At 48.0% G+C, this 18,315-nt stretch overlaps 1 protein-coding gene across 2 annotated transcripts; it reads right to left on the reverse strand.

The window, feature by feature from the left end:
- Nucleotides 1-1,404: 1,404 nt before the first annotated feature.
- On the reverse strand, nucleotides 1,405-18,153 carry Lsm11 (LSM11, U7 small nuclear RNA associated). 2 transcript variants are annotated; one of them, XM_032912340.1, is made up of 4 exons: nucleotides 17,666-18,153; nucleotides 9,486-9,625; nucleotides 6,123-6,206; nucleotides 2,599-5,731 (listed from the first exon to the last, which is right to left on the reverse strand). In XM_032912340.1, the coding sequence occupies exons 1-4, from the start codon at nucleotides 18,114-18,116 to the stop codon at nucleotides 5,321-5,323; spliced, it is 1,086 nt and encodes a 361-aa protein (XP_032768231.1). In that variant the 5' UTR covers nucleotides 18,117-18,153; the 3' UTR covers nucleotides 2,599-5,320. The 2 variants fall into 2 exon arrangements, with proteins under 2 accessions (XP_032768232.1, XP_032768231.1); XM_032912341.1 differs by lacking the exon at nucleotides 6,123-6,206 and having other exon boundaries at nucleotides 1,405-5,731.
- Nucleotides 18,154-18,315: the final 162 nt, after the last annotated feature.

The raw sequence follows: 18,315 nt of genomic DNA on the forward strand, positions 1-18,315 counted from the left end.
GACCGTGTAGCTCTTAGCTGCTGAGCCATTTCTCCAGCCCCTGCTTGAAATACTTTAACTCTGGATGTGTGCCTTCTCTTGGTAATAGACCCCCAGTTTCTCCAGAATCCCCCCCAAGTTAGCAGAGACCAAGCAGCAAGTAAATGGATACAATCATATTTATTATAGTTTCCAGACTCCCATCTGACACATATCAAAAGCAGAACATTGCAAAGGTCGAGCAGCAGGCCCTCAACGAGAAGGGTCTCAAACCTAACGACAAGGGGTGATAGATGAGGTCAGTCGGGGGTTCTTATATCCCTTGCCGTATCAGCACTCCTAGAGTCATCCGGCTTCAGCCCTGCCCACAAAATCACGGAGTCACGGTGCAGAGGGGACACAGTTGCCAGAGTCTTCACATGTCTGTACTGAATAAGCAAGTTACTTTTGGTTGCTGTCATTTTAGTTTTTTGAGACACTTTCCCTCTGTAGCTTAGACTGGCCTGGAACTCAAAGGGACCTGCCTGCCTCAGTCTCCTAAGGGCAGGGATTACACGTGTGCGTGTTTTAGGGCGTGGCTGTCTTGCTTTCCTGTGGGGAAAACAGAAAAGGGGACCAGCTGCTCTGAAATCAGGCGATCAATCACCTGAAGCAACCCCAAGAGTTCCCAGTCATCTCCTCACAGTTCTGAAACTACAGCATCAGACATTTGCTCCCAAGGACTCAATCAGAAGTGACTGCCAGGAACCAAACTCCCAGCCTTCCTTGGGGGTGCCCTATTTGCAGACAGTGTTCTCAGGGAGCCAGGACACTGCAGCTTAAAGACCTCAAGGGTCCGAGGCGTGCTGAGTTTTCTTGCCCCCGTTTCTTGACAGAGGGCTTTCACTTTTATTAGGAAAGTGCAAGAGAAATGACAGACATTTGAAAAATACTCAAGACGCTGGCGGGGTAAGGAGGCCCAACCCCTCATCAGAGAACCGTGACAGGAGCCCAAGGCTTATCTTTTTATACATTTTTTTTTCCCGGAGCTGAGGACCGAACCCAGGGCCTTGCGCTTGCTAGGCAAGCGCTCTACCACTGAGCTAAATCCCCAAGCCCCCCAAGGCTTATCTGAAATCCACCAATTTGCCAGAAAGTAACGGCAGGCTTAAGAGCCTTTCCCACACGGGCCAGAGGAGATGGTTTTACTTCCAAACACTGAGGAAAGCCTTCTGGGCAAGACAGATACAGGTGAACAAGGTTACCGACAGTAGGCTGCATGCATTCCAGATACGGGGCAGGAAGAGAAAAATGAAGACATCTCTCAAACTACTCTATTTATACCACCAGACTCTTTCTTCCATTAACTCTCGCACAGCAACCATTTCATTCATAAAAAGCACATAAGGGATGAAACCCTTTGGGGGAGCACCAGTGACAGCTAGCTGTCTTTGAATACTTTTAATTTTTTTCCTACAGGAAAAAATCTACAGGACATTTAAAGAAGCAATTTACAGAACCAAGTGTATTTCATGATTTTGCCTGGATGGCTGTCACGGGAACGGTGCAAACAGACACCCACTTCCACTCATGCTGGGTCTATTTCTTTTGTCTTAAAGGGCAGAAGTGTCGGCACAGACCTCTGTGAGGCTGATGAGGAGTAAGGGCAGCCCAGAGCTCATGACCTGACAGCCCGAAGGAGCACTCTTTCTATGCCAAGGCAGATGAGGCTGCTTCTGATCCGACAGCAGCTCCCAGCAAGAGTTCATGGGCACCCACACCAGAATGCACTCTGCCTTCATGGGCAGCAGGCAAAGAAAGCAAGACACAGACTCCTTCAGATCCCTGCCTCAGATGCTAACTGGCTAAGCATTTCACAAACCACCTGCTGGTCCTAAGGGAAACCTCAGGCCTCCCAGACACTAAGACAGACAACCCAGGTGACAGCTGTACTGATATGGAGTATAAGGACGGCTTTGTGGACACAGAAATGGTTCTACATTAACTCTGCCCATTTAATGCACACTTCTTTCAAACGGTCCTCCCACCTGTAACCTTCCCCCGCTCCCCGGCTTTCCTGTGACCTATATGGATCATGTCTGAACTTGACCAACACAAGGATATTCCTGGTGGGATGAGCACAGCCAGCAGCTTCTGCAAAAGCACTGACAGAAGCACACAGACCACTCCGTCAACCCAGCCACCGAGACACACGGAGAAATCTAGGCCTCTGTACAATGGGCTGACTGGGCCTGTATAACCAGGCTCCCTTTGTCTATTTAAGTTGTATTCCTTAGTCCTTGGACAGCACCCAGGGCCCCTGTCCTGCCCTGTCCTGTCCGTTGTCTCCCTTACATTTGAGCATGAACCTTTAACAGCCTGTTCAGATGGTAATACTTGCCCACGTGTAATTTCTCTTCAAGCTGAGCACAAGAACTGTGGCCAAGCTGGTAATATTAATGGCTGAGCCAAAGGGTGGTAGGACACCTCTTTAGTTATAGCAAAGGCAGACAGATCTGCGAGTTTGAAACTAGCCTGGTCTACTTAGTGAGTTCCAGCCCAGACAGGCAGACACAGTGAGACTGTTTCAAAAAAAAAAAAAAATAGTTATATTCTGTGAATTATTCAGATGGCTAGAAATTAGTTTGAACAATCAGAGCCATTTATTCGAAAGTAAAGTGTATCCGTAAGAGAACTGTAACCCCCACAGAACACAAGTGAAGAGGTTCTATTCCGTTCTTGAATTGTGGGGCTCCTTAGTGGAAAGGGGTGCATCTTCTAGGAGGTGACCTCACCAACCCCTTTTCCTGGGTTCTTTTTTTCTCAGAAGGAAAACTTCAGCCAGTGACTCATTGACTCACTCATTCATCCAGGCCAGAGACTGAACTCAGGGTCTCATGAACAGAGCACAGGGCCCACCATGAAGCACCCAGCACAGTTCCCCATCCCCCAAGCCACTACAGTGACTCACAGATGACCTGTGATATCTGTGATATTTGGAGAAGCAGAACATTATTAGGACCTATTTTTCTTTATTTTTAAAAATTGTTCCAAAACTAAAGGCAATAATTTATTAAATTGACTTTTCTAAAAAATAATTGCCATGCTTTGCACAAAACTGCACATTTCCTAAAGAGTGTTCATTTCTGAATCACTGTCCGAATTACGCAAATTAGAACACATGAAATTCAAAGACAGTTTTCACAGAGAGTTGTCATGTTGAGGGGAATTATAAATCAGACCTTATAGAAATGTGAGAAGCTGTATGCTAACATGAGGTTGGCACCAGGAGCTCACTAGGATGGACAGAAACCTCTCTATTCCTTTGGATTGCACATCTCTACACAGTCGGGGAAAGAGCATCCATTCTAGCTTCTACCTAAGAGGGACAGGGCAGATGGGGGTGCAGAGCCACACAGGGAGCAAGGCTTGAGAGGCGCTCCAGACTGATGGGTGAGCAAAGCAACTGAACAACAGATCTGGCCTAGGAGGCCGAGGAGAATTTAGACTACAGGATAAAGAGCTTTGAGCTTGAGTCTTCACCAGAGCTTCCAGTGCACCTGCCCTACCTTCAAATGGAGATACAACTGGAAATAAAAACAGGTAAAGTGAGAAGAGACAAGCCCAGAAATCCCCTTTGGGAGCTGTGCTTTTAGCTGCATATTCTCCCTGCAGTACCAGAACAGATCCCCTTGAAAAGCAGGCCTGGGATGTGGGGCAGCAGCAGAGAGAGTCACTTTCTCCTAGATGAAGGTGTTCCTCTGAGATCGCCTGCTTCTTTCTAGAGGAGAGACAGACCAGGAAGCTCTCACAGTCCTCTGATGGAGGCTACAGGACCAGAAATGACAGCTGGAAGATCGCTTTCTTTACAGCACCTGCCTCACTCACAGAACAAGAAGTTTTACAGAGCTATACTCTAGAGTAAGGAGATTTATTCACGGCACTTAGATATGCTTAGAGGCTGTAAAATGTCTTCCTGAAACTGCCACAGTGCCCTGGTGAGGTAGGTGTCTGATGGGGAAACTGAGGCACGTCTGCTGACTTTTCATTGTCTGATGAGGCAGTGGTCCAGCTAACAGAAGAACCAAGTGTCCCAGTCTCTAAACTTGATTTACCCTGCTTCTCAGAGGGCTTACCAATGCTATTCAAAGACCCGGCAGGGGAAATGTTCTATTCAAACATACATTTGGACTAACTAGCTACTTCTCATTCTCCCTCTGAACATAAGTTATCTAAGACAGAGCAAGTATAAACAAAAGTTTGTAAGTCAATGGTGCCTAACAGTCTATGTCAAGATGCAGGCCAGTCTGTACTAGTGACTGAAAAGCATACGGTGATATGATTCAAGTAGGAGCAACCTGGGTCCTTTGGTATTCCTGACACTCAAGCATAAATGGGAGTCAAGGGCCCTTAGGACACACCCATCTTTCTTTCTAAAAACCTCACTGGCTTGACACAGGGAATAAAGTATGACCCCTCTTTCGGTGACACCATTCTGAGACTTTCTACCCAAGGCCAGGCCCGCCTGGAAAGGCAACTCCCAGCAGTGAGAGAGATGTGCATTACTGAGTTCATGCAGAACTCTCTGAAGTCAGACAGGAAGGGCGCATCAGGACAGGTCACACATAACACATGGGGTGACAGCACAGGTCACATGCACTAGCACCATGCCACAGGAGTCGGAGAGGACAAGCCACAAGTTCGGGACAGTCCCATCTGGTGTGCCATGTGCAGAGGCCACCTCTGGTGAGGGAGACAAGCTTCTGCACACCTTCCCAGGGGGAGAGGGGGGCAGAGCAGAGAGCTTACCACTGGCTGCTTGGAGCAACCACCTAGCTGAGCTTTACTCCTTCATAAGCTGGTAACTTTCCTAGACCTTATCAATATTCAAAGGATAAAAAATTTCATTTCTTGATCAAGAGAGAATGATGTAGAAGATCAGTTCTAAGATATGGCTGTGGGATCTTGGGCAATTTACACGGCTCGAACACGATCATCGTGAGATCAAACTCATGGTGCTCAGAGCGCTAGCCTTTGGAAATGAAAATTTTCCTTCTCAGACACTCCTGAGGTTCCACGGAGTGGAGTCCACTTGTACTGGGACCCTAAGTCAAAGCAAAGCGCTTACACTTGAGACTCTGGAGCAGCCAGTGGCAGCCCGTCAGAGCGTGTCCTGTGAATGGCTGTTGCCTGTTAGAACTGCTGACCTGTCCTTCCAGAGGGTGAGCCAGCTCTGTGCTCTGCACGGGCAGGACCAGCGGGAACCACTTCGACTCACACTGTCTGGGATACTAGGATATAGCATGGGAACAGTTCATGCACTTTATTTCTAAAACCCAAAGGTCAAGTGGGGCTGAGCTGCTCACTGTGCAAGATGAACCAGCAGGACATTCTCGCCTCGAATGAAAATCTGATTTATGTGTCGAGTAAACACCTGCTGGTAATCCACCTTGGGCTTTCGCTTTTTCTTACGGGACTGGCCCCGTGAAAGGGTGGTGGCCCTGGAGAAGGTACCTCCCACACTGGACCCTTCTGTCCGTGTAGTCCTCCCTGACAGCTCAGACCTGGACTCCTCCCTTGCAGATGCCTGCAGGGAGGAAGGGACGGAGCGGGAGCGCCTGTGTGAGCCGCGGTCAGTGTCCCCTCGTCCCCACACCGAAGCCACCTTCCAAGTGGATGTCTGGGAGTAACGAGACAGGGTGGAGTCCTCCACTGCAGACTTGGAATCTGCTTCCTTTTTGGAGGAATCTTGGAGTTTCAGCCGATCAAATAGCTACAAGGAAAGCAGTGACAACTATCAGCCTTGGTGATGCCTACAATGTAACTGTCAGCACACTTGGCAAGGTCAGATCCTTAGGCACATCTTGTGAACACCTTGCATGACATTTCTTAAAAGGTAGCAGTCACTTTCTAATTTCTCTAAGTGATTCAGATAATGACGAGAAGATAAAAATACCAGTATCTCTGTGGTAAAAGCTGAAAGGCATTAAAGCGTTTGAAGAGGCAGCTTGTGGTTCATAGACGTAGGTAAGAAGCAGTGCTTCTGGGGTCTGCTGGGAGCATGAGGTGAGGAGCTAAGGCTCTGATAAAGGCAGGGGCTTGTGGTCATGGCTTCTATGCTAGAAGACAGGATGGGTACTCAAGAGGTCGGGGGAGCTGCCTACCCTAGTGAGAGTCAGCGAAGAATCCCGTTCGTATGCTTTGCCTAAGACAGGTTTACGGTAGGTCTCATCCACGTCTGTGAGGGCCTAGAGGAAGAGCCCAAAGGGAAGAAAAACAGACATTATTTATGGAGGTTTTGCAAAAAGGCAGAAGACTATTTAATCAGAGCAGGGCTAACCAGGTGAATGACGCAGCCTGGACCCAAGATGGTAAGGTCTGACAGCAGCTGCCCAGGACTGCCAAGCTCCTCCTGGTAGATTAAACGAGCTTCTTTGACAATGGCAAGGCCTCTGCATGGTAGATGTTCTAAACCTTCAGTGCACATAAATATGCAGGAAGCTTATTAAAATTCAGACATGAGGCTGCTCTGTTTTTAAATGTGAGGTTTTGTGTTTCTTTGGTTTGTTTTTTCTTTTCCATCCCCCTCCCCTCCTCCAACCTCTCATTCCCCATTTTGAGTGAGGATCTCATTATATAGACCTGGCTGGCCTGGAACTCTCTATGTAAATCAAGCTGACCTGGAATTCACCGAATCCACCTGCTTCTGCCCCTTTCCTGCTGGGGTTAAAAGTGTGCACTGGCACACTGCTCACTTATTTTTACATTTGTGTATATGCAGGGAGAAGGTGCACACTGTCCATTGTGTTGCAGCTCTGAGGGGAAAGGCATCCAAGGAATACCTTGTCAGGAGCCAAGGAGTATCACAAACTTAAACAGTGCAACAAATCTCACAAGAGATTTACTGAAAGAGACACAAAAGTGTGGTTGCCTGTGCCTGGGTGAGAAGCAGCAGAGAACTGACCAGGAGGAGGCAGGCTTTATATAGGGTTTCTTGGGGGCAGGGTTTTCCAGGGTGAAGATTTCCAGGGTGAGGATTGGTGGGTTTTCTGACCAGGAAGTAGGAGCTTTTACCCTACAAAGCACGTTTATATGGGGTTTCCTGGGGAGCAGTTTTCCAGGGTGGCCATTTTCAGGGTGGAGAATAGTGGGGTTTCAAATCCCGAGCTTTAAGGTGAGCCCAGGGATTGGTGGGGTTTTGAGTTCAGAGACTGGTGAGTTTTCAAGCCCCAGAGGAAGTGATGTGAGCGCAGACTTTTTACTCTACACATGTGTTACCACTCAGGCATAGGAGTCAGATGACCAACAGGACTCAGTTCTTACTTTCTACCAGCGAAATCTGGGGATCAAATCTTGTCACCAGGCTTGGTGGCCAGCGACTTTGCCTGCCTAAGCCACTTCATCAGTCCAAAATTAGAGATTCCCACGTGCACTGTTCAACAGAAATCTCAGGTAATGCTGCTTCAGGGCAGCGGCAGACCACACACTAAGAAGCATGACTGCTTCCTTAGCCTCAGTCCCAGGAAGCCTGGGGTTCACCAGAGTGACTTGAACAGTGTCAGCAAGATCAGCCTCACAGGGAACTGTCAGGGTCCATGACACTGTGCAATGGAAGCTACTCTGAAAATGTAAACTCACCCACAAACCTAAAACCACATCGATTATGACCACTCCTGTCAATAAATATACTCTTTTTAATTCTCTCTTCCCAGGTATGGTGGCTCACCCTGTAACCTCAGGCAGGAGACTGAGGCAGGACGACAACTGCCACAAGTTCAAGGCCAGTCTAGGCAGCATCATGGGTTCCAGGCTGTCCAGAAATCCTGAGAGAGAAACTTGTCTCTTTTCAACAAAAAATCATCACAGTGCTTCAGCCTACTTTAAGAAATGAGAAAAGAGGCTCAGAGGGATTACCAAATGGTGAAGCCCCTAGGATCTAAATTCCATAACAATTAAAAGGTGAGATTCAAGCCAGATGCCCACTTTTATTCCCACCACTCGGGAGACAGAGGCGGAGGGCCTAGGGACGTTCTATGCCAGCTTCATCTACAGGACTAGTTCCTCAGGTGCATAATAAAGAGACCCTGTCTCAAACAATCAAACAAGTCAGGTTTTAGAGGCCATAAAGACTCGGGCTATATAGCCTTGAACTTCCTTATCAGTAGGAACTGACATGGATCGAACTCCTCTGGACTCGGTTCCATCTATAAAAAAGAACCAGGAGCTCATCTATAACAACACATAAAGGGGAACAGGGGTGGAAGGCTGCAAGTTTGAGGCCAGGCTTGGCTACGGTGTGTGTGTGTGTGTGTGTGTGTGTGTGTGTGTGTGTGTGTGTGTGTGAGAGAGAGAGAGAGAGAGAGAGAGAGAGAGAGAGAGAGAGAGAGAGCGAGCAAGAGCGAGCGACTGCAGGCACCTGTGTCAGACCCCAGGCGTCACATTCCTTAGAAGCTGGTCTCCCTGTGTTTTGGCACAGGAAATAGAGAATGGCCGTCAGGCATGGTGGCACACACCTTTAATCCCACCAGTCAGAAGGCAGAGGTAGGTCAATCTCTGTGAGTTCTAGGGCAGCCTGGTCTACACAGTGAGTTCCATCAGGAGTATGTACTGGGACTTAGCAGTTCACTGTCTACAGTCTGGTCTGCAGGGCTAGATCCAGGACAGCCAGGGCTACACAGAGAAACTCAATCAAAATCGAACAAGCAAAAGAATGGCTGGTGGGCAGTCTATTCTAAATTACTAAAGGAAGACATACGTATTCTTTAAGGTTTTAGGTCTGTAGGACAGGATAATTCTTTGATTGGTGGAGGGAGGCTATCTCGTGTGCTGTTTTTAAAAGAGCTAAAGAGGATCATGTGGGTTGATGTTCGATATTTAATCAGGTAGAACTTGAGGGAGGCAGATTATTTTCCATTACGTGGATGTGTTTTAGTCATTATTTCTGAAATTGGCCTCACTGATGTTGTGGTGGTTTGGACAGGAATGGTCCTACAGACCCATGTGTTTGAATCCTTGGCTTTGTTGAAGGAAGTGTATCACCATGGAGGCAGGCTTTGAGATCCTATGTGTTCAAGCTATGCCCAGTGTGGTGCAGTCTCCTTCTACCTGTGGATCAAGATGCAGAACTCTCAGCTCCTCCTGCACCATGCCTACCTGGATGCTGCCATGCTCCTGCCATGAAGATAATGGACTGAACCTCTGAACCTGTGAGCCAGCCCCAGTTAAATGCTGTCCTTATAAGACTTGCTGTGGTCATGTTGTCTCTTTACAGCAATGGAATCCCATCCTAGCAGCACTCCAGCATCTCTCACAGATGTGAGATTAAAACATAACCTCAGTCTCCATACACTGCCCCATATGCCTGGGAGCAAGGGAGCGCCTTTGCTTTAAGGGAAATGAGCAGAAAAGCTATTTTCTGTGATTGTCAGGTGTAGAAAGTATAATTCTGAGAAATTACTCCTAGGCCTTTGCTTAACGAGGTTACTCCCGCCCTTTCATACACACAGGTTTCTGAGAAGGCTTGTTACCATGTTCCAGAACTTGTCGAAGGCAACGAGGAAGCCAGTGCAGACGCCACGGAGTCCCTTGAAAGTGCGGATGTGCACGTTCACCTTCACCCCCTCTCGGATGCAGCGGTGCAGCTCGCCCAGAGGGCTACCCTCATGCACTGCAACAAGAAAGCCTTGTCAGGTCAGCGCTGGATAACGCCTGCCTCACTGGCCCACCTGAGGAACCCTCTCCCTCACTAAGGCGCTCCATGGGCAGCAGGATGAACTCAGCTAACGCACTCAGAAGGAGGCCAGATTCCAACAGACTGCAGAGAAGCCGCCATGCACGCCTCAAATCTAAATCTTTCACTATCTATAAATGTCTACTCTGTTTGATGAGGACAGTGATTCTAAGATGTACCATCATTTTAAAAAAATGTCTGTAGGTAAAAAAAGAAATAAAGGGGAGTGCACACACCAGTAGCTGGACTTCTCTCAGTCCTGTGTTGTTCAGTTTAATTCTGAACTGCACTCTTGGGTCACCCTTTTCATAAACCAAAAGCCTTGTTCCTATATGAGGGCACCATACTGCTTTTTAAATATATGCTAGCCTCTCAAAGAAAATGGCTTTTTAGGGAGCTGAATATTATTCGTTAAAATACAAACATATTTTAAGCAGAACATGGTAGCACACCTTTAATCCCAGCACTCTGAGGCAGAGGGAGGCAGAGCTATAAGTTCAAGGCCAGCCTGGCCTACAGAGCGAGTTCCAGAACAGCCAGAGCTATACAGAGAAATCCTGTTTCAAAACAAACAAACAAAATCATAAACAAACAAAACCATAAATAAGGGTTAGAGAGAGATGGCTCAGGGGTTAAGAGCATGGACTGCTCTTCCAGAGGTCCTGAGTTCAGTTCCCAGCAACCACATGGTGGCTCACAACTATCTGTAATGGGATCTGATGCCCTCTTCTGGTGTGTTGAAGACAGCGACAGTGTACTTACATACACAAAATAAATCAATCCTTAAAAAAGAAACTATTAGGGGTTGGGGATTTAGCTCAGTGGTAGAGTACTTGCCCAGCTCCGAAAAAAAGAAAGAGAGAAAAAAAAAAGAAACTATTAAAAAGTCATAAACAAACAAAAACATAAACAAACAAACAAAAATGGACATTTAAAAATATAAGCATTATAGTTATTTCTATGGGTTCAGATAGCTGTTCGTTTGGGTAATTTTATATTATGTGCCACAAAAGTTTAAAGTTGTAAACTGGATGTGGTGGCACACGCTTTTTTTTGTTTTTGTTTTTTTGAAGGTTTATTCATGACACTTTATTCATAACACTTTATTCATGAGACATAATTTAATTTCCTATTATGTATTAAGCAATGTACCAAGTACTGTGTTTATAACCAAGAATAACAGACTTCCTGTCAGCTGAAATCTCAATATTTTAAAATAGTAAATGTAAATTTCACACATGAGTAAGTACTGTGAAGAAAACATCTTGTTTTTGTGGTGCTGGGGATCAAACCCAGGACTGTGTATTCTAGCCAACAGCCAGTCTGCAACCCAGACACGACCCTAGTTCTGAGACAAAAGGTAACGTAGATAAAGGCAGTATGAATGGAACTGCAGACTTGGCTACTGAAACAGGCAGTCTCCAATTCCACGAACAGAATCCCTAAAAGAGGACGCGCTCTTCTCTTACTACAGTGGGTGTCCTGTACATAGCACTACCTGTCTGTCCCACTGACAGGACCAGGGGCAGAACAGCTGACAAGATGCTCTCCTGGGAGTTTGGACACAACCTCGGGAACAAATTGTAGCTGAGGTCCCAGGGAATTTCAGGTAGATTTTGCATCACTCTAGAGGTTGGAAGTCCTTACCTTTGAGCCCGTGAGTCCTAGAGTTTTCAACACATTCCCTGGACTGTTACCTTTATTCACTCAGCTTTACTCTTTGCAATCAATATTGTTGGCTTCTAAGAAGGCTAGCAGTGCTGATGATCTGGGTAACTGAGGACTGCAGCTAACATTTATTAAAGCAGAAACAACGTAGCCGACAGGAAACAACTCCCCACTTCCTCTACCTCCGCCTGAGAGCCACTGTTCGGTGGCACATGCTTTTAATCCCAGGACTTTGAGGCAGAGGCAGGCAGATTTCTGTGAGTGCAAGTATAGCTGTTTATAAAATGTAAAGTTGTTTCAGTATCAGTATTTATAATTTCATTTGCTTTATTTTAATCAATATATTGTTATAGCTGCCTTTAGGATGAATTAGTCTTTTCAATTATATCGTTTCTAGAATTTAAAAATTTTATCTTTCTTTTTTTTCTCCATCTTTATTAAATTGGGTATTTCTTATTTACATTTCAATTGTTATTCCCTTTCCCAGTTTCCAGGCCAACATCCCCCTAACCCCTTCCCCTCCCCTTCTATATGGGTGTTCCCCTCCCCATCCTCCCCCCAAAATTTTATTTTCAATCTATCATATATGATATTAGTGTTCCTCATGGCACCTGGAACAGAACTTGTTGTAGAGTGGCCTTTTGATGTACACTCTGGGTTTGCTCCTGGAGTTACTGTATTTCGGTGTGTATCTTCACACCAGGACGAAATGGACCCGAGGGTGTGAGGCGCACATGCTCAGTGTCTGGCTGCTGAGAGCCCTAGAATAGCACCTTGTGAGCACAGCAGTGTGAGCACAGCAGTGTGAGCACGCGAGGAAGGGGTGATGGGCAGGGGAGATTCTGGTTTTACGTTGAGAGCTTCCCCTGCGGAGCCTGGTGCAAGGACAGACTTTTCCTGCTTCGTGTCAGTTTACCTCCATGTGCTGCTAGTATTCACAAACAAACCAACCAACCAGCAAACCAAAAAACCCCAATGTATTAACACACACACACACACACACACACACACACACACACACACACACACACACACACACACTTCAGTTTAGATAACTGATTTCTTCATTCATGAGTTGGTGTAGAATGAAAAACATGACAGATGAAGGAAAATCCTCTTGGAAGAGAAATGACTCAACGAGTGAAAGTGGGAGTTTATATGTCATATTGGACATGAGGTCACACGGTACAGTCGGAGGCACAGTGACAGGATCAGTGGCCTTAGAAGGAAGCTGAGGGGCTGGCTAAGCTCACAGCCAAAAATATAAGAAAGGAAACAGAAAAAACTGCTGCTTGTCATTAGCTTGTTTTCTGACAATGGCTTTGAACCTTTAGTGAGAGAGAGAGAGAGAGAGAGAGAGAGAGAGGGAGGGTGTGTGTGTGTGTGTGTGTGTGTGTGTGTGTGTGTGTGTGTGTGTGTGTATCTATGCATGTCACAGGCTTTCCAACATCAGGTATGTAAGCAGCATGCAGACCCTTACTCAAAGTAACCTCAGCAAGTGACCTTTTTCCCTTGCAAGTCCAAGTTTCTTCATTTGTAAAACAGAGTTGAGCTGGTAACCTTCTAGACCACATTTGGGAATGTCTCTGTAACTCAACTGACTGAAGCTCGCCACAATGCCCTGGTTAGATGCTTTGCACACCAACAGGCAGTGTCTCTTCCACAAAGTGGAGGTTCCCTTTCTAGGCTGAACAAAATAAGGGGCCTGTATCTTCCTGAAACAGAGAGCAAGCTCGCATCCTAACTAAGCAAAGGGCAACCCAGGTATCGTAACTCTTCTATCTGTAGTATTTGATTTTTCTTCTTCCGAAAATCCCACAAGCTGGAGTCCTAGGAGTCGTTTGCTTCTCTCTGTAGGTGGTAGCATCACCTATGAAAGCCGCTGTCAAGGCAAACGTGAGCTTCCCGTTCTAAGACTGCGTTCTTTCCCAGCATTCCCATGGCAAACTCCGGAAGCATATGAAGCAGACTCTTAAAACTTAGTATGGGGAAAAATGCATCATTTTGAAGAAAGTTCTTCCCAAATCCCTTCCTCTCCTGCCACTAATTTTGAGACACCCATCCAACTCCAGATGAGCTTTGCCCTGCTGTTGGTCAGCAAGAAGTTCAGGCCAAGCATGACCAACCACCTTCTTGGCGTTCTCCATCTCTGAAGCACAGTTCAGTCCAGACTCTTACTTGATGCACAAACCACAACATCCGCCTCATTACTGCCACTCCAGGTTCTGTAAAAGCCAGGCCCCCTGGTAAGCTCGCTTTAAATCTATCGTTTTGTTTAAGTCTCACTATGCCTTAACGCACAAGTACTTTGCTACCAAGAGGCTGAGGGTTCTCCTGCTATATTCGGATGAAAACCATGAACAGACAGATCCCTAGTTCAGTCAGGTCCTTGCTCTCCTGTCCGTCCACTCCTCCACAGTCAGCTTGACTGTTCGCTACTCCTCCACCTCATAGCTCTTGGCTGCCCTTCTCCATCCACAGACTCTGTCATGGCAGTACTTCAGTTCTTCAGTCTCGGCCTGTACAGTGTCTGTTCCTAACCACTCTTAGGAACTCTCCTGTGACTAGTTAGCTACTGTTGGGCATGCCTGGGGCTCCAGCATCCTCAGGAGGTTGTCCACTCTTCATGTCACCAGGTCTGCCTGCTCTGCCCAAGACAACGACCACACCCAATGAGGCTGTTCAGCTGAGGATTCACGGAGGCCGAGTGTCCAGCAGAAGAGGGTAACACCGAGGAGGACAGTGAAGCAAGGGATGTGTACATGCTCGTGCATAGACCCCAGTCTGCTAGCTGCCAACTGCACTCGGTCATACGGTGCGCAGGTTTACTGGGTACACTTCTGGCTGTCATGAGTAGAGGTGATCCTCCTGCCCCTGACTGAGGACATCCACAAGGTGGATGGGGTCATCCAGAGAGGTTGTGGAGTTAAAGTAGTGTCTCGTGGAGCCATTAGGGTGACATCGTAGGGTTGAAGTGCCAGTCTGACATGGTGGTAGTTGTCAGTATGATGGTCTCCAGAATAGAAGTGAGAGCATATCAGACGGTCATGATAGCTATGGAGATTTCTGTGACCGGACTGACAACAACCTGGGGTAACATGCCCCAAGGGTCTGAAACAAAGTGTTCTGGGCAGACATGAGGTGTTAAAAGTAGCCATAGTTCCTGAGGAAAGACTCCAAATGCAGATGGGGCTGGTTGATTAACGGTTCCAGAGTTTCTGAGAATGTGGTGTTGGAGCAAAAAGGGTACACTGACCATCTTCCCTAGTGGCAATCCCAGGAATGGTAACAAGGCCTTTCACGGCACCACTGGGCTCAGGGTCCACACAGATAACAGACATCCCTGTCTGGCCAATCCCTGCCTGACATGAGGGTTGTTCCTGGGCAGTTTGGACTACAGAAGAGCTCTGGAAGGGTCTGAGAGCTTCCAATTAAGAGACTGAAATGCTCCTGTGTTCCCAACGTAGTCATTTCAAGAGGTAAACAAAATACTAACAAGTACTCACAGTGAGGACAAGGACACTGTGAGAAAACCACAGAATCAACTAACCTGGGCTCACAGGGGCTCACAGACACTGAACCGCCAACCAGGGAGCCCGCATGGGACTGACCTAGGCCCTCCACACATGTGTAATGGTTGAGCATCTTGGTCTTCACGTGGGAATCCTAACAGCGGGAGCAGGGACTATCTCTTTGGGACCCTGGGCTGTCTCTTCTGGCCTCAATGGGAGAAGACACACCTAGTCTTGTTGCAACTTGATATGCCAAGGCTTGCTGACATTCATGGGAGGCCTCCCCTTTTCTGAAGAGAAAGGGGAGAGGGATGGATGGGGGATGGAGGAAGAACCAGGAGGAAAGAAGGGAGGGTGTGATGCTTTGTCTATGCTCAGCCCAGGGAGTGGCACTATTATCAGTTATGGCCTTGTTGGAGTAGGTGTGTCACTGTGGGTGTGGGCTATAAAACCCTCATCCCAGCTGCCTGGAAGCCTATTCTGCTAGCAGCCTTCAGAGGAAGATGTAGACCCTTCAGCTCCTCCTGCACCGTGTTCCTGCCATGGTAATGATGGATTAAACCTCTGAACCTGTAAGCCAGCCCCAATTAAATGTTGTCCTTTTAAGACCTGCATTGGTCACAGTGTCACGGTGTCTGTTCATAGCAGTAAAACCCTAACTAAGACAGAGGGGAAACTTGCTGTCGGGATGGTAAAGTTAATTAATTGAAGTAAAACAAAATAAAAAGGAACGCCCACAACAAAGACCTAACACAAAGTTAACTTTCTCCTCTGGTGAGCTTTATCTAACAACGCCTACCCCAAGTACTGGAAGGCACGGTGGCACTCAGGAGGGATCTCAGTCTGGTTTACAAGGAGGCTCTAAGGCATCAAAGTAGCTTGTTCAAGGTCATTTGCTTAGTCAATAGCTGAGCCAGCGCTCAGTCCAAGCAGCTACGGCATCCTGACCTTTAATTATGTGAACCTGAAAATAATGACAACCCACAGGAAGTGACTCTGGATGCCGATGAAGACTTCTTCCTAATTAGAAAATGTCACTGTCCTAAATGCTTTCAAGTGTTGATGAATTTAACCCTTACAGAGCCAGACAGACACTGCTTTCATTAACCGCGTTGGGTGTAACTTGCCTAAAATGAAGCAGTCAGAAAGGAAGAGAAGCCAGTGTTCAAACTTGAAGTGAACCCTATCCATTCTGAAAAGGGCTAACCTCTACTGCATATAAAGTATATTAAATACCTTGAATTTTGAAGACTGTGTTTTCATCCATGCCCATCCTTAACCTCAAATCCTAAAGGTGTCCCCCATCCCCCCTTGGAGAAACTCCTTAACAAACCTAATCCTTGAGTTTTAGTCACGGAGCTTGTCCTTTGTGGAATCCACCCATCTCTCCTGGTACTCCATCTGCTTCAGGTTTTCAATGACGAGGGCCAGTAGTGTGAGGTCTTAACTCCAGAAATGAACTTAATCACAAGAGGCAGGTGAGGCTGTGCCTCACACAGTCCTGACAGCACAGTAAAACCAGAACCTTCCTCAAGTGTTTCCCGTGACAATCTTGCTAGCAAGGAGGTAACAGGAATAAATGGGGAATAAATGTCACGCTCTGAGACTTGGGTGCCATTCAATAACTTAACAGTGGCAACGCACACAGGCAAATAGAAGGTACTGTAGCTGCTTGTTCCAGAGCCAGGCACGCTCTGTCTTTCTGCTACTGCTGTGCAAGCCAGCTCTGGGAAATCCTGGCTGGGCAGGGAAGATCTGGTACAGTATGTCAGCCCACAAAGGCACCAGCAGCACTGCACTGCTTTTCAGGGTCTTTCTCTCTCTCAATAAACAAATTTCCAGGAACATAACAAAACAAAATCTGCTGACTTCACACCTTCTATTCCAAAAGAAGTCACTTTAACATTGTAACGGTTTAATTAGCAGGCTACAGAAGCTTTGACTGGCTAAGTAGGTCACTGTGTTCACAGGGCAGATGTCATAACTATTTGATATAACCCTAGGCTGTTTTTATTCCATTTAAACAAGATCTAAATAGCACATTAGAACCTTTGCTTTTTAAGGCTTCGTTCACCCTGAGGATCTATTAGGAAGCTGCAAGAATTTCTTTTGTGCCATTTACACACCTTCAGAATTTAAAACAACCTGCACACACGGACAACCTGAGCCTGACAGATCTGCTCCAGCCAGCCAGTGGCTGTAAAACCGCACCTGTGTTTTGGTAACATTCTGTGTCTGCCGCACTCCAACACTAGCAATATAGTTAATGTGAACATATGCAGATCAAGTCCCTGCATGGAAACAGCACCCCGGGCGGGGCTGTCACTTCCCATGTTGGGATATGAGACGTCTCTTGTGCTATATGTGGACGTATCTTTCTCCTCACTACTCCGCCTGACCCTCAAATGCCACTCAGCTTCATTCTGGCTGTGCTCCAACACAACTTCTGTACATCTCCTCAACTCCCTGCAGTGGTCCCCAAGACCTCTCATCATTTCTGCAGACCTCTGATGTCCGCCCCATCCCCCAAACTGTCTACAAACCCCACAATCTCTCCGTTTGCCTCATCACTCCGCAGCCCCTCTGCAGCTCCTCACCACCTGGGGGACACTCCTCCGGACATCAATAGTCTGCAGATCTTTCCCCCGTGGGTCGTCACTCTCCCTGTTCCTCAACTTATGCACGGCTTCTGTGATTCGGAGGGGATCCTCCCCGCGCCCCTACGGCCCTCGGGACTCCCGCAGACTCCCCTTGCAAGCCCTCCCTAGACCTCCACAGCTGCCCCCACAGCACTCACAGGGCATCCGCGTGAGCACGTTGCGGGGTGCCTTCTTGCTGCGCCCCGGGCCCTGGCGTCGCGACCCGGCCGTGCCGTCCGTGTCCTCCTTGACCACCATGAGCCGGCGCAGGCGCTGGATGCGCTCGGGATCCGGGGTGGGCGCGGCTCGGCGACGGGCCCTGGACGAGGTCCCGGCTCCCGTGGAGGTTCCGGTGGAGGTTCCCGCCGAGGCCGGCTCTCCCGTGCCCCGAGCTCGACCGCGCCCGGTGCGCCCGCCCTTCAGGAAGCTCTCGTACTCCGCCACGTTGTTGAAGCACGGAGCGTTGGGGTAAGGAATGGGCGGCAGGCGCGGCGCGTACAGGGCCAGCAGCGGGTCGAAGCTGTAGGAGCTGACGTCCAGCCGCGGGCTGGGCGGGCTGGCTGGGCTGCCGGCGCGAGCCGACCTCGCCCCCCACTCGCGCTCCTCCATGTTTGAAAGGCCCGCAAGCCGAAGCCGATGGGCGGGAGAAAGGAACCGGGCCGCCAGAGGGCGGCACTGCGCAGCCGCAGCCGCGGCCCAGGGGAACGCACTGCGCAGTCGCTGCCACCAGGGGGCAGCATAGATTTGCTCTGGAGAGCTGCAGGGGGCGTGGCGCAAGGCAGGGGCGTGGTGAGAGGCGTGACTTGCC

The sequence above is a fragment of the Rattus rattus genome, chromosome 9 (assembly GCF_011064425.1).
Source record: "Rattus rattus isolate New Zealand chromosome 9, Rrattus_CSIRO_v1, whole genome shotgun sequence".
NCBI lineage: Eukaryota > Metazoa > Chordata > Mammalia > Rodentia > Muridae > Rattus > Rattus rattus.

Bases quoted from the DNA above. Each gene is read 5' to 3' on its own strand.
- Lsm11 (XM_032912340.1), bottom strand. From the start codon at position 18,116: ATGGAGGAGCGCGAGTGGGGGGCGAGGTCGGCTCGCGCCGGCAGCCCA. The intron at 6,207-9,485 runs GTAACAAGCCTT...CTCTTCCTCTAG, and splicing joins TCGACAAGTTCTGGAACATG to GCCCTCACAGACGTGGATGA. The intron at 5,732-6,122 runs GTAGGCAGCTCC...CTTTCCTTGTAG, and splicing joins CTTCGCTGACTCTCACTAGG to CTATTTGATCGGCTGAAACT.